Source organism: Artibeus jamaicensis, unplaced genomic scaffold (assembly GCF_021234435.1).
Source record: "Artibeus jamaicensis isolate MK-2021 breed Jamaican fruit bat unplaced genomic scaffold, CSHL_Jam_final scaffold_1689, whole genome shotgun sequence".
Lineage (NCBI taxonomy): Eukaryota > Metazoa > Chordata > Mammalia > Chiroptera > Phyllostomidae > Artibeus > Artibeus jamaicensis.
In genome coordinates, this window is record NW_026522029.1 from 8,308,727 (window position 1) to 8,323,727 (window position 15,001).

At 48.9% G+C, this 15,001-nt stretch overlaps 2 protein-coding genes and 1 non-coding gene across 4 annotated transcripts; 1 reads left to right on the top strand and 2 right to left on the bottom strand.

Annotated features, from left to right (window-relative positions):
- The first annotated feature begins 245 nt into the window (after positions 1-245).
- CFAP276 (cilia and flagella associated protein 276) lies at positions 246-6,327 on the top strand. Its single transcript, XM_037152402.2, has 5 exons — positions 246-1,059; positions 4,305-4,421; positions 5,119-5,234; positions 5,579-5,709; positions 6,104-6,327. Exons 1-5 carry the CDS (start codon positions 979-981, stop codon positions 6,172-6,174), a joined length of 516 nt encoding a protein of 171 aa, XP_037008297.2. The 5' UTR covers positions 246-978; the 3' UTR covers positions 6,175-6,327.
- A 1,291-nt stretch (positions 6,328-7,618) lies between these two features.
- LOC119054607 (small Cajal body-specific RNA 2) lies at positions 7,619-8,022 on the bottom strand. Its single transcript, XR_005083548.2, has one exon. It is a non-coding gene; the product is annotated as a small Cajal body-specific RNA 2 (non-coding RNA).
- Positions 8,023-10,681: 2,659 nt separating this feature from the next.
- TMEM167B (transmembrane protein 167B) lies at positions 10,682-14,984 on the bottom strand. Of its 2 annotated transcripts, none has more exons than XM_037152430.2 (3): positions 14,860-14,984; positions 12,423-12,621; positions 10,682-11,681 (listed from the first exon to the last, which is right to left on the bottom strand). In XM_037152430.2, exons 1-3 carry the CDS (start codon positions 14,867-14,869, stop codon positions 11,519-11,521), a joined length of 372 nt encoding a protein of 123 aa, XP_037008325.2. In that variant the 5' UTR covers positions 14,870-14,984; the 3' UTR covers positions 10,682-11,518. The 2 variants fall into 2 exon arrangements, with proteins under 2 accessions (XP_037008325.2, XP_037008324.1); XM_037152429.2 differs by having other exon boundaries at positions 12,490-12,621; positions 14,860-14,976.
- Positions 14,985-15,001: the final 17 nt, after the last annotated feature.

The following is a 15,001-nucleotide window of genomic DNA, read 5'->3' on the forward strand; positions in this document are numbered from 1 at the left end:
CAACCGCCTCGTCTTTCCCTCCGCGCGGGTGGGGTAGGGACCGCGCGATGCTCTGCCGCTCACCTGCCGGTCGCCAAGGCAGCCGCCGCCGCTGGCGCGCGGCACGCGGAAACGCGCGCGCCAGGGGTCTGCAACCGGCCCAACCGGCGGGCACGGGGCTCGTGTAAAAAACGCGGTGGAAGCGTCCTCCAAGCCGTCGCCACCAAATTCATGTTTTCCACTGCCCTTTCGGGTCGTGGCCTATTTATGAGCATCTCTATTTCTGCAGATGTGGCGTACGACAAATACTAGCACGTCCCGTGCGCAAAGCGCTAGAAAGAAAATGAGACGTCGTTTCTCCTCTGGAAGTTACAGCCTAGGGAGTGGCTGGGAAGGTTTTACCTACTGCAAAGGCAGCCGCCTCTGGAGGTCTTCCTTCCATCCCTGCGCCTCCATCCGGGCCTTCACAACCGACCCGATGCAAAGCCTTGAGACAGTTAAACGGGGTTAAAGCAAGAATTTGCCTAGTCGGCAGTTTTCCAAGCGCAGCACCTGGGCTCCCTTCTCTGGACATCCCCATTCTGTTACTGCTTTGAAAAAGTCCTTTTGTTTGGCGCGAGGGAGAAAAAACATCAGGGTCATCTTTTAGGGCTCCTTTCGCCAACCGCAGTCTTTTGCATTAGCCCTGCCCGCCGAGAGGCCTCCGCGGTTTCACCTGAGGTTTACGAGCGCAAATCCGGGGCTCCTGGGCGTGCTCAGCCGCCCTTTGCCTCCGGTTCCCAGTAGCTGCGTGCAGAGGGAGGCCTCCCTCGCCGAACCGCCAGGTGGCGCTCTTGTTGAGGAGACCCCACCTCAGTCACAGACGGTGGGGCAGTTGTCTGGCAACCGAAAGTGGGCGTTCCAAACAATTGGGACCCCGGATCTCCCGCGCTCAAGGTCGTGTGCGGCTGTGCGGGCCTCCCAGCCCTCTGAAGAGCTTCTCTCGTCGGGCATTTTACCATGCCTCCCACCCGAGACCCTTTCCAGCAGCCTGTGTTGGATAACGATGATTCCTACTTGGGGAAACTGGGGGCTTCCAAGGTACTGTGGTTTCTTGCGCAGACTCCTCCCTGGCGGGGCCGACGGCCCTCTTCCTCCTGTCTGCGCCAGGGGCAGAGACGGGAACTTAAAGACCGCTGGAGAGCGGTCTGGGGAAATCTGTTCCCTGCCTGCCTCACGTGCTCACATTCGGGTCTGCTAAGGTTGCGCAGGGGCTTTCGAGCAAAGGGAAGCAGAGCTCTAGTCCAGAGGCACCAGGGGCTCTCGCCACCCGAAGCGATGATTGGTATAACGGGGCTTACACAGGCCCAGGCTCCACCAGGCCGCACTTTGCTCTGTTTGGGAGATGGAATGGGAGAAAATCCTCCGAAAGCCAGCAGGTCATGCTCTGTCTTCACGTGCTCTGCATCTTCGTCAATGCTAGGGTGTGCTTGTGTGCGTGAGTCAGCGATTGGGGAATTCAGACGACCTTGTTTTCTAGTAGGAGTGGCTGGGAGCTTTGAAGTGGCGCAAAATAAGGAGAATGAAACCGTCACTGTGGCTTAATAATCCAGTCAAAGACTGGATTATTGTTTTTGTTTATTCGACACTTCTTTTTGTTTATTCGACACTTATCGTTTCTTGTATGGCACTCTCTGAGGGGCTACTAAACGCTGAAGATATACAGATAAATTAGGTACATGCCTGCTCTTAAGAAACTCCACTAGAAAAGCCAGGCTAACAACAGCGACAGCAGAGACGCTCGCACAATGGCACGTGTGTTGTGACAGAGTTACAGGTAATGTGTCAGGAGAACCGGGAACTGAAAGGAAGCCCCCCGGAGCAGGTGAGTTTTGACACTGAAATATGAGTGAGCCGGGCCAGGTGAGGGAGGGGGTGAACTATGAGTTAGGAAGAAGAAGCAGGAATCACACACCGGTCACCAGCAGAACAAAGGAAGCAGTGGGTGCACATACACCTGGAGAGGAGAGAAAGGGTGACCTGTTTGGGGGCCGAAGAGTCCAGAATGGCTGGAGTTCTGGTGTGAGGTGCAGGAATGGGAGAGTGAAGGCTGGGAAAGCGAGCTTCCTGGGCTGGGTGTGCTGTGTACACCATGCAGGTGAACTAGAGCTTCATCTTGGAGGTGCTGGGAATCACATCCAGGGCTTTTGAGCACTGGAGTGACATGGGAGATGGGTGTTCTAGAAGGCACAGTGGAGGTGGGGACAGTCGGGGCTGGGAGTCAGGTGAGAGGGCGCAGCGAGGAGGCAGGAGCCGCCGGCGGCAGCTGTCTCCAGCAGGAAGAATAACGGGCCTGAAGCGTTGATGCAGGGGACGGCAGCGAGGTGCGAGGTGCCGCCTGAGAGAGGGGTGAAGGGCCGGACAATGGGACATCGTGGCTGACCAGATTTGAGCGCGAGGGAGCGGATGAGCCTAGGGTACTTACCTCCTAGGCTTCTGAGGGCGTAGCTGAAACTGACTGAGGCATCCAGGGGAAGCGGGTTTTGGGGGAAAGGTGTTCGGATCAGTGGCGCTGGTGTTGCTCTTGTGGTGCCTGTGGGACATTTGGGTGGGATGAATAGCAAGCAGTGTGGTTGAGGGTTCTGCCGTGAAGACGTCTATCTGGAAGCCGGTGTCCTTATGGTGGTTGGAGCTGTGGTGGTTAGAAATGAGCTCATCTGGCGAATGTGAGAGTAAGGGAAGCAGGGTCTAAACTCCTGGGGAATGCCACTGTCTGGGGGGCAGAGAGGGGAAGCAGAGCCGAGAAGTAACAGTTAAAAGGAGGAGGAGGACCAGAGGAGCAGGGTGGGGGGGTGGACATTTGAACAAATCAGAAAGTCATGGTGAAATCAGAAACTGCAGAGGTCAGACAAGACCAGGTCTGGAAAGGACCCACCTGACCAGGCAACAAGGATCATAGGTCACCAGCAAGAGCAGTTTCGGTGGGTGCTTAGGGCAGAGGCCAGGCTGAAGAGAAGACTGGAAGCAGGGAGGAAGCCAAGATAGTAAAGGATGACTCTCGAGGAAGAGCCTGGCTCTGCAGGGAAGGTGATGCAGCGGAGTTAGGTGGTTGCACAGAGTGACAGAGAGGCCGGGTGTAGGGATGCCAGGATGGCTCGGGTCCCTGTGGCTCAGGGAAGGGCCGGGTTCAGGGGAGAAGGCTTATTCTTGAGTAAAAGGGTTGTCCCTTTCTCTGAGATGGAAGGGAAGTGGATGTGAAGATGGTGTTCAGGTTTGACTTCCTTCTTGAAAAACAGTCTCTCCTTCTGATAAAGATGATGAGGCTCAGGTAGCCATTGAGGAATGAGAGGAGAGCTGCCTATGCTTGCCTCGTATATCTGAAAGTCTCTTGTTTCACCTCCCATCTTTCTTGGGGATACACAGTGCCTGACCTGAAACATACTGTTCAGTTAATGTCTAACTGAGCTGAGACACTCAAGTCTTTGTCATGTTTGGGAGTTGGGGTGGGAAGAGGGTTCCCACATCAGATAGGTTGCATGAGATTTCTACCAGGTTGCAGTTGTGCTCGCCAGAGCTCAGTCATTGATTCAACCAGTATTTCATTGACCACCCTGTGTTAGGTGGCTGTGCTAGGTCCTGACGACACAGTGATGAGCAGTACGGCATTTTATATATCATGAAGAAGCCAGTTACATGCATTTCACATTCACACTTGCAAGGTTTTATTTAGAGGATTGAAGTTCCACCAGACTTTTTCTTTGACGTTTCTGAGTCACCATGATCGTTCCCCATTTACTGAAATCTTTTCCTCACCTGCTTAGACACTCCTGGTTCTCCTGTAGCTGCCTGCCTCTGCCTTCCCCCAGTTACGATACTGCTCACTCATGGACCACTGCTTTCCTTCGGCCACACTCAGTTTTGCAGGCATCAACCACAACTTCATGTGGACAAACCCCAGATCTCAGTGACTTTCCCTGTGCTCTCCAACATGTTGCACGCTTCCTATTTCCTACCTGGTGATTACATCAGGATGTGTAACCTTCTCCTCACACTCAGGACACCTAGGCCTGAGCTCACCATCTTTCCCGTGTGCTCCCTACCCTCTGCCCCCTGTCCTACTCCACCCCTTTCCCTATATTCCTGGCCCCCTTCTCTCAGTTCCAAGATTGGAGGTTTAGGAGGATCAAAATCCTGGCAGTCATGTCCTGCACTGTCCTCTTTGCAGATGTTGCTCTGAGATTCGGTTAAAAATAGGATGGGTTAAGGGGTGGATGCCCCTGAAGCCGCCACGTCGGCGAGGACCTGTCATCGGGTAGCCAGGTCCTCGTGTGGTTTTTCTTTTGCAGCAACTGCCGTGTAAGAACCCGCCTCACCTTGCTCAGCAGCAGGAGCCCTGGAATCGGCTCAACGCAACCCAAACGGTCACCTCCATGAGGCGGAGTGCATATTTTTTTGACTCCGAGGTACCTCATATTGAAATGCCATTTCTCTTTGAAAGGTAGTCTGTTGCTAACTGCCTTAGTATCTTTCCTGATTTTGCCCAACCTAAGGTCCTACCAAATCTAAAACCAAATGCCAGTTTATCTGGTCTGTGGGAAGTCAGGAGGCTTGGTTCTGCTCCAGTTTTCTGGAGCAGATCACTTTATCAGCAGACTTCTCACTCTTCTGACTAAAACAAAGGCTGAATATAACCGTGAATGATAAGGCCCACTGAGCCCAAGTTGGGGACAGTGTGGTGGTTCCCATATCTACAGGGAGAGCTCACTACTCCTTAGACCTAACCATGAGGGGCTACTCTAGCCTTTGCCAGTATGGCTCAGTTGGTTAGAGCATCCTCCCTTCACCAAGAGGTTGGGAGTTCGATTCCAGGTCAGGGCACATACTTAGGTTGGGAGTTAGCTCTTCAGTCAGGGCGTGTATGGGAAGTAACCAATGGATGTTTCTCTCCCTCTCTCTCTAAAATCAATAAATGATATTTTTAAAAAAACAGAACTCCATATTGACAAGAATCACTGTGTACAATTTGACTTATAAGGAGTTAGTGGATCCAGGCTCAAAAGGGGCTCACTCCACTTTTGGGGAAGAGTATAACCCAACAGAACTTGACTAGAGCTGGGGCAGAGGAGGTACGTTAACCCTGGAGGGCTTGACTTTCTCTAGGTACCGAAGGACGACCTGGATTTCCGTCTAGCAGCCTTGTACAACCACCACACGGGGGCGTTCAAGGACAAAAGCGAGGTCCTGATTCACCAGGAGACCATTCAGGACACGCAGGGGTAAGAGGTAGAGGCAGAGCCTCTGCACCCTAACTGTAGCCCCACCAGTTACACAGGGCGAAGCGCCACCTGGGAAATAACAACCAGCAGGTGCTCTCTATGTACAGGTTTGTGGGTGGATTACATCCGTGCCTGTAAATGATTTCCGCATTTTTATCATCTACAATGACCAGAGCATCTCCAAGATTGGGTTTGTCTGTATGAACAAAATCTTTGGTCAGTGTCACGGAGGGTAGAAAGCGCCCTCCGCTACTGTATTTTTGAGGTTGCACACAACTCTTCCTCTCCTCGCCTTTCTCCCCCTTGGCTTCATTCTCCCCCATTCCGCCCCACACCACTGTTAGAGGCATCAAGCTCCAGTTCCCTGGAGAAGTTTTACCCCCTCCGTCACCACCCCCCATCACTTCCCGAGCCAACATCAGACACTGGATCAACCCTAAGAAGAACTCCATCCACAGCATCCAGGGGTCCATAGGTAAGTGTCAGAAGGGCAGATGGGTGGTGCAGGTTTCCCTAAGTGGACCCAGCAGTCTGGGAAAGGGGGCGATTGGCTAGGAGGGAACATTGGGGGGGGGGCAGTGATTAGGTTGGCACATATCAGACTCCTGCCAGGGGGCATGCTATGGAATGAATTCAATTGTTCAGAGCCTGTAGCTTGGCCTGTGGTCTCGGGGCCAAAAACTGCCGACAAAGGCAGACACCAGGGAGTGGAAGACCTATAGCTTCCTCCTGAATGTGTGGGGCTCTGTGTACCCCTCCCCAGCTGGTGCGGGAACCTTCTCTCTAGTACCTGTGAAGGTGTGGGCGATTCCAGGTTCCCCATGAAGGGAAGGCATCTAGTCACAGCCCACTCTTCCTCTTCCCCACAGTGTCTCCTCACACTGCAGCCACCAATGGAGGCTACTCCCGAAAGAATGATGGTGGCTTCTTCTCCACCTAATGTTGACAGGCCCCGGACTAATTAATCAGAGTGGAACATCCTGCTGCCCACCTGCATTAAAAATTCTTGTGCAAGATGAAGCCTGAAGTGTCTGTTACCCATAGGCTACAAGTTGCCACTAGACTCCTCTTCGAAGATGGAAGGGGCCCTGGCTGGGCAGTTCAGTTGGTTAGAGTGTCGCCCCGATACTCCAAGGTTGTGGGTTGGATCCCCCATCAGGGCACATACAAGAATCAACCAGCGAAGCCATAAATAAGTGGAACAACAAACTGATGTTTCTTTCTCTAAAAAAAAAAAAAAAAAAAAAAAAAAGGGAAGTTTCACAACTTCTAGAAACTAGTTGAGCATATTTGCAAGGATTTAGGGCAGAACCACAGTTTGGGTCAGGTGGCAGGCATTGGTATTCTGTAAACTGGTCATTCCAGCTGTCTAGATACACCCGTTCAATATTAATTGGAAACCTTGGTGTTGGAACTAAGTGTTGGAGAAACAATGGACATAGTTCATCCTCTTAGCTTATAATCACTGTGATTTTAGTAGCCCTAGGTAGCATTAATATTTATGATGATGTCAGACTTAACAGATGTCCCACTTCCTGCATTTGCCATCTGCTGGACTCTGCTCTTCCACTGGGGGCTCCATCCCTGGGGTCCTGGCTCCTTGCTGTTGTCCTAACTGCTACTGTCTTCTTGCTGGGAGTTAATTCCCTTTTCTTTGGGTCTGTTTGTACTGGTATCTGCCCCTGATTCTTAGTCACTGCAAACTGTTGTTAGATTGGGTGTAAGATAGGAAAAGGCTTCTTCCTGGTACTCGGGTACAGGGTCCTTAAATACCACCAATCCCAGCCTCTCATCCACTATTCAGATGACATATTTGCTGCCAAGTGACAACAGGACATTTCAGTTTTTAGTACTCAGAAAGGCTGGAAATGGCAGAGAGAGGTCTCTCTGGCTGGTCACCTCATGCAGGGCGATAACTGAACATCAAGTGATGGCTGTGACCCAGGCATAGAGGCAGTTAAAGATACAGGTTCCTAGACTTCCCTGATAATTCTAATTCAGGAAATCTGGGCTGGGTCCCTGGACTCTGAATTTTTATAAGTTCTCCAAGTGTGTGTGTACACACAACCACATACGCATATATGCATACATATGCATAGAGACATGCATATATACTCCGATACCCCTTAGCAGCAGACGCTGTGTAGTGCTGGAAGGCCGGGTGCACCGGTATTGGTGCCACGCTCATCATGACAAGGCAGGCCTAATGAAAAAAAGGGAGGAGGGGAGCTAGAGAAGAACAAAGCCTCGGTCCCCTCCCAGCTTCGCTCCCGAGGGCCTACGGGTTCAATCACCCTCGGCCCTCGCCAGTCTGCGCCCCGGCCCGCCGCCGACCGCTAACGCTTTAGCCGCACACCACTGGCGGCCGCATCCTGGGGTCGGGCTCAGATCAGAATCGCCTCGATAATCAGCGGCCCGGGACAAGCCCGGCCTCGTCTATCTGATCAATTCATCACTTCTGAGCGCCGGGCCCCCGTAGGACCGAGTCCGGGGCCGCGGCGGTGCCGCCACCCAAGGGGCCTCGCTGCACAGCGCCCCGAGGAGGGGGCTTCGCAGGAGGGAAGCTTTTCATTTCGGGTCCGCCCGGAGCGGCTGGGGTCACAACCCGATCAAATAAGATCAATGTGTAGGCGGGGGGAGGAGCGCAGGGGCCACGCACTCGCCTTGCACACCCAGGCACGATCACATTCACGCGTCCACTCACACACTCGGTTCGCACATCCACCCATGCGGTACCCTGTCACTGCACACAGCCACACAGCCCCAGGCCGCCCTTCCTCCGGGAGGAGCGGAAGTCCGCACGCTCTTTTAAACTCCTCCGCCCTTCCCCCTGCCTCGGAGGATTCTGGGAGGAAACGGTGAGCACCGGCCCTCCTCGAGCACGCGCTTTGCTGCCCTCGCGTGGCTCGGAGGGGAAGCCGTGTCGTAGGAGCTGGCGGAACAAATTCCCACTGTACGGAATCGTGGTGGTCTTTTGATCTTTATGCAGCTACGTATTTATACCCCTATCTATAATTTTTCTTTGACCTTTGATCCGAATTCTGGATATAAGTTGACTCGATTTCTATAATAGGTGATTGACTCCTTTCCCATGGACAACGCAAATAAATCCTGGTGTTTACCAACATTACCTTCCCCAGGAGTTCCTTCTCCCAAGGCAGGAGGCAGTACGATTTTACCAAAGGCAAAGGTGAGACTAGATTAGTCAGGGCACCTGTGAAAGGAGTACAGCGCCCTTAGGAAGGCAGAGCCCTTTTGCTTCCCAGAATTTGATGCTGTGGCAAGCGTACTGCTCACCCTTCATCTACTTGCGTATCCATTAAAACCTGTCAGCCTCTCAACCTCCCAGAGTAAGTGAAGGGAAAAACACAGGTCGTTATATAAATAGAATTAGCTCCTTTTACAACCAGAGAGCACCATTTTAATGTCTGTTTCTTCTCCTTTTTCAATGAAATAGGTGTATGCGGGGGGGGAAGACAAATCAGAAGACTTTTGGAAACTAGAAAATAGTTTGCGAAGTTACAATTTGTACTTCTGTTGGTTTCACCATGCACTTGGAGTAAACACACAGAGGAAGGTACCCAATGTGTCAGAACCCCGTAGCTCAAAGGTTTTGTAGGTGTGACTGGTTAACCTGATAGCACCTGAAGGAAGTTAATGGCTAGTTAAGGGCAGATGGTAACTTGTATTTTAATCGAGGTAGGTAAAATGTATTCAGGAATATCATCTATCTTGATACACCTCAAAATTTATTCACATATATGCCGATATATGCGGTATGAGCTGGTACATAGGTCACCTCCCCCCAAAGGAGAAAGCTGCTCTCAGATTCTGGACTGTGTGTATTATGCATTCCTGTGAAGGTGTTTACAGGAATGATGGGAATAATTAATTTAAATTAAAAAGGTATACTATGGGAAGAAACCAGGGGACGATTGAACAAAGTTCAAAATACACAGCATGTGACAAATAAAGTGGACAAAAGCAGTTGGGAAAGAAATTTTATTTTCAAGGATTTATGCAGACAATGGTGAATAAAAAATTGTATTTCAACTATAAAAAGCTGACTTCATTCCCCACCGGGGCATTCAGGGTGTATGGCGATGCCAGTTTGAATCACGGCTGACATGGCTGTCCCCATTCTTCCACTCCTAAGCCTCTCTTAAAGAAACACTTTCTACAATTTTCAGTCAAAAAATATGACACATCAAGCAAAGTAATGAGTTAAACAGGTTTCTGCTGATCTGCTTATATAAAGTGAAATAAGCTGTGTATTTTTTTGTTTTGTTTTTGCTGTAAATTCCCTTCGCTCTGTGCACTTTTTGGTATGTTCTGGAATGAAAACATCTCAAAATATTACAATTCAAGAGTCAAGGTGACCTACTCAGGAAGCTGCAAAAAATGGTTTGAATAACCAAACTGTGAAATGAAACTAGTTTAAAATATGAAAGAGCTCTAAGCACCAAGCTTAGAGACATTAGCCCTATTAGAAACAAAAGTCACTAAAGCTACACAGTAACAAGTGCAAACCCTGCTGAACCTGTTTCTGGGGAGACACCCCATTGGCCAACAGGTCCCAAACTCACACCCAGGAGGTGTAACTTCTTTCCTGTTTTCTTTGTCTGGTGTGAAAGGTCCTCAGAAATGACCACGGAAAACCTATGAAGCATTGAAAGTTACCCTGTGAATCAATTCCTGATGAGACCACAGCCACAACTCTGAGATGATGAGACATGTAGTGTTTACGTGATGAAGTTCTGTACTTCAAAAAACCTGCGAAGACTAAACTGTGTGTTTCAGAACCTAACTTCCTACCAGCTTTTGTCCTCTCGGAGTAAGACGAAACGCAATCTGCTGCCTCGCAGAGTGAAGCACAGCTAACTTGTCCACAGTCAAGTTTCAGTCCAATGGATGAGGCAACTGGTAGACCTATGCACATGCTTGCTTTTTACAATAACTTTAGACCCACTTTTTAAAATAAGTTCTAGCCTTTAACAATGTAATAGTTGATCATTTCGCTGATAAAAGGAGGAGGGAATGTAGAAGTCTCCCCTTCAAATATTGAGTCATCTGCAATGTTTTGCTCAGGAGTTGCCATACTCTGTGGAAAAGTCATCAATCCAGTTACAAGTCTTTGTTTTCCTTTCCTTTAAAAAGCACCCTCATTTTATTCATGGAGTCTATGAACTATCCAAATATGCCCGTGAATATTAGCAACTTCTCTCACTCACTTGAATTTCTCATTTTCTTGGAACACAGAATTTACAAAGGACAGCTAAAGAGGATTGTAATATGAAGAAAATTAAGAGTTGGCCAAGAAAAACAAGTAGGAATCAACTAAAAATGGCCATGATAACTCAGATTTAAATAGAGTAGGTTTGTATTGTGTATAACATGACAAAACTCCCATCTAACATCACAATTTCTACTAAATGACTTTACTAGTATCTGAATATATACCAGATTTATTTCTTCTACTCTAGCTGCAAATACATTAAACAATTCAATTGTTTCTCTTCCCCTTAGTGGTGGCATTTAAAACTGAGTATTTAGCACTCAGTAGTTGAGAAAATATAAAAAGGCTTGGGAAAAGAGAAGCAGTGGATTTATCTTCTTACACGGTTGGCTGGGGTGATGTCTCCTTTTGGGGGTACTGGTGAACAGAACCTTTGTTCGTGTCCGAGTTACCACCCTCCGATTTCATCAGACAGAAAGCTCCCAAATCCCATGCTGGCCCAGAGCATCTTGGCCAAACTCTCCCACTTCCAGCACACGGTACAGTGATTTCATCTGTTCTCTTTTTGCAGCGAGGACTGTGCCACTCTCTTACGTTGCCAGATCAGTATATGAAAGATAAGTCTCCAAAGCCAAAATATTTCTGGGCAGTGGACGACTCCTGTTTCCCACTCACTTCTTCCAATCTGCCAAATCCAAATCAAAACAACGGGGAAAAAAAAGTCAAGTACTGAAAATTCTTTCTTTCCAGGAGACCTGAACACAGCTTATGTCCTTCCCTAAAGATCTTCAGTATGAAAAGATCCTGGCGAGGACCGAGGAACAAAACAGATGACAGGTTTTTAAGCAGGAGGTATGCAATGTTATCACCGAGGGGTGTAATTTATCTGGATATTATACGCTGTCTTCAAGGACTGATTTGAGGAGTTGGCTTTCTGGAGTCCCCTGAAGCATAAATAATGTTTATCATTATGAGTTTTCCCCACACATGGGAGGGGCAGATGCTGTGATGTCATCCTGGAGACTTGGATGATTTCAGCTGAACGCTCCTATGCTGGTCCCAGGCCCCCAACAAGGTCTTCACCCTCGTCCCCTTGGTTGGCAGTTGATGAGATGGATGCTCTGGAATTCATTTTATAAACAGGACATAAAAGGCCATGATGATGCAGGTGACTGCCACAGCAGCGTGCAGCCTGGTTCCAATCACAGCAGCTGGAAGGCAAAGGAAAACAGGGAAAAGGAATCACAGCCTGCCCTTCATATAAGCCCTCACTTTCCATGGGATATTTTGAAATCTCTAGTCACAGATGATGAGACCTACAAAGGGTCTCAAGAACCCACTTGGGAATGTACTGAAATAAATATTGCCCTAGGTTCTAGGTGATATACCTTTTGTTTATGCCCCGACTGATGTGGCTCAGTGAATTGGGTGCTGGCCTGCAAACTGAAAGGTCTCCAGTTCGATTCCCAGTCAGGGCACATGGCTGGGTTGCAGGCCAGGTCCCCAGATGGGGGCATGTGAGAGGCAATGGATGGATGTTTCTCTCACACACTGATGTGAGAGAGAGAGTACTCCCTTTCTTTCTCCCTCCCTTCCTCTCTCTAAAAGTAGATAAATAAAATCTTTTTAAAAATATATACCTTTTGTTTATATTTTGCCCTATTTTGCAAACAGATTTAGATAGTTAGGATTCCAAATGAAGGTGCCCAAAATAAAAAATAAAAGAGCATTTCAGTTAATAAATCAAAACTTAATAGACTCCAATATATTCTTTCCAGATTTTCAGAAAACTTTTCATTGGGAAGATATTCCTCCTAACAATACCAGTCCAGTCTAAAATTGTTTAATTTACACATTTTTTTCCTCCATGGAGAATATTAATATTACCTTGATGTTAAACAAATAGGTAAAAGTGGAACCAAACACAATCCCAGCCCATTTCACCCCCCCACCTGGTAGCACACCTCGCTGTCCAGAGACAGTGCTCTCCTCCTCTCCCCTGGGCAGATACGATCTTACCTTTGTAAAACACACCCCAGACTCCCTTCTTCTCCGATAGCAGCCAGGTTTTGAGACGAGGAACTTTCTTGAAGTAGGCACAGGTGCAAATAAAGAGCAACCCAAACACCAGAATCCCATCCAAGGAGTACACTGTTACAGGATGAAAAGAACACCTTTGGTGCTAATCCTTTTGGCACAGGTGATTCCCTGGAGAACTCCAAGGAGCAGAGTGTGACATATTATCAAGACGATAACCTCAAAAACAGTGCCAACCCTTGACTTGAGGAAGCCACCATCCTGGGACTAGCAAGGTGACCTTACCATTCCCCAGAATTGCTCGTAGCCATCCCCCTTACAATTTCACTCTGCCCTGCCCTTCTCTCCTCTCTCCTTTCAAGAACTACACATCTTTGAAAAGTGCATCACTTTACGTGCAATCGCCCCCACCAGGAATGGCCAGCGTTGGCAAGAGGTCTCGCGAGAGTCCAAAGAATCCTTGGAGCCTCAGCTGAGAGAATTGAACATACTCTTATTATAAATCATTAATTCGTGTGATAAAGGAGAGCTAGATATTTAAGCAAGTCTCAAAGATCTGCATCTGTTGAAGAAAATGTTAAGACAAAACGTGGAGTTTCATAGAGATTGCAGGAGTTAGAATCCATGTGTACAATTTTCCTAGACTTATCTTACACTTCACGCGTGATACCCTACTTACAAACCAAATTCTGCCAGGAAGGCAATCAACATTTCAACATAGTGGAACAATTTTGTGGGGGAAAACACTTTGAACAATTCTATTTTTTTTTTAAGATTTTTAATTTATTTATCTTTAGAGGGGAAGGGAAGGAGAGAGGGAGAGAAACATCAATGTATGGTTGCCTTTCGTGCGTCCCCTGCTGGGAACCGGCCTGCAACCCAGGCATGTGCCCTGACTGGGATTCGAACCGCGACTGTCTTGTTCGCAGGCCCACGCTCAATCCACTGAGCTACACCAGCCAGGGCTTGAACAATTCTATTTCTTACATATGTAAACTGAGCTACGTCTTTACATATAAGCACTACAAATCGCCTAACTGCAAAAAAGAAAAAGAAGGTATCCATTCACAAAAAGAGGGAAAGTGAGTAAAGTTTATTCAGTAGTTTTTATGTCTCAGACTGCTCTCTTATTTTCCGGTGCAGATGATTTCTTCTTGTGGGTGATGTCCCTTCTCCTGTTCCTAGTAACCTCAGATCTCTGGCGACCCAGGAAGCTCCCAAAAGATAAGTTACACAAACAGCATCTGCCAGTGCTGGACTACTCTACCTCCCTCTCTTCCTCCAGCAAAACTCTCACAGGGAGGTGTCACGAAAGATTCAGTAAATTAATACATTATCCTTATTGATTTGAGAGAGAGAACGCACTGATTTGTTGTTCCGCTTACTTATGCATTCATTGGTTCATTCTTGTATGTGCCCTGACCCAGGACTGAACCCATAACCTTAGCATATGGGGACCACACTCTAAGCAATTGGGCTACCTGGCCAGGGCTACATAACACTAAGTTTTATGATAAATGATATCTTATGTGCTAGTCTTTTCCTACCATAACTTTTTGCACAAGGAAGGGAAATTTGAATCTTCGGTGCCAGGCTATGGAGAAGGTTCTTTTGAGAAATGCTTTTTGGTGTTCCTCCAATCACACTGCCCAAAGGCTTTCTGTTCTTTCCCATAAGGCTGACGCCAAAGACCATGAAAAGCCCTGCTTCCCACTCTTCCCTGGAATTCGGAAATCACCTCTGTAAAGTGTTTGAAGAGGCCGAGAAAATGAGGTCGGGTGAACAGGCTGGCAACTGCCACTTCAATTAGAAGGGGTACTAGCCAGGGTCTCCAGAGAGAATCACCCAAACACATCTTTAGAATCGAACAACAGAAAGCTGTCCAGCATTGCTCCAAAAGACCATTTCAGGCTCGCACAGTCACCCCTCGAAAGTGTGAAGCTTGAGGTCCTTTGTAATTTCTTGATCCTACTGTCGGAAAGTATGAAAACGTAGGGGGCTGGGAAGCAGGCCCTCTCTTTTCCCTAGTGTTAAAGCTGTGGTTCAACCCAGACTGGCCATTCCAAGGGGACTGTAAGGGCCACAACGAGCTTCTAGGAAGGGGAGAAGAGAAAGCACAGAGCAGGGACCGAGGACGCGGGGTGGTCACCAGAGGCACTGGGGTTCTAGACGGGCAGGGCACCCGAGGACCCAGGAGAGGTCTAGAGAACAGGAGTCGGGGGCACCCCGAGAGGCTAAGAGGGGCTGAGCGGGGGAGGGGGCGGGGAGACCTGCCACGTCAGTCCCGGCCCCGCCCGCCACGTTTCCCATCGTCCTTCCCTCCCATCCTCCGCTCTGAGCATTGGCTCTCACCGTTCGTCATGGCGGCTGGGCCCGGGCCAGGCTAGGGGTCCGGGATCAGCGGTGGCAGCCGAAGGCGGGGGGAACCCAGCTCACGCTGGACACTTCCCGATCCCGGCCGCAGCGACTAGTAGGAGCCGTAGTGCGCAGGCGC

What these genes read in the sequence shown, in the direction of transcription:
- CFAP276 (XM_037152402.2), top strand. Translation starts at nt 979, where the DNA reads ATGCCTCCCACCCGAGACCCTTTCCAGCAGCCTGTGTTGGATAACGAT. An exon ending in CATATTTTTTTGACTCCGAG is followed by an intron (nt 4,422 to 5,118) that starts GTACCTCATATT and finishes GACTTTCTCTAG; the next exon opens with GTACCGAAGGACGACCTGGA. An exon ending in CAGCATCCAGGGGTCCATAG is followed by an intron (nt 5,710 to 6,103) that starts GTAAGTGTCAGA and finishes TCTTCCCCACAG; the next exon opens with TGTCTCCTCACACTGCAGCC.
- TMEM167B (XM_037152430.2), bottom strand. An exon ending in ACAGCGAGGTGTGCTACCAG is followed by an intron (nt 11,682 to 12,422) that starts GTGGGGGGGTGA and finishes TTTGCCTTCCAG; the next exon opens with CTGCTGTGATTGGAACCAGG.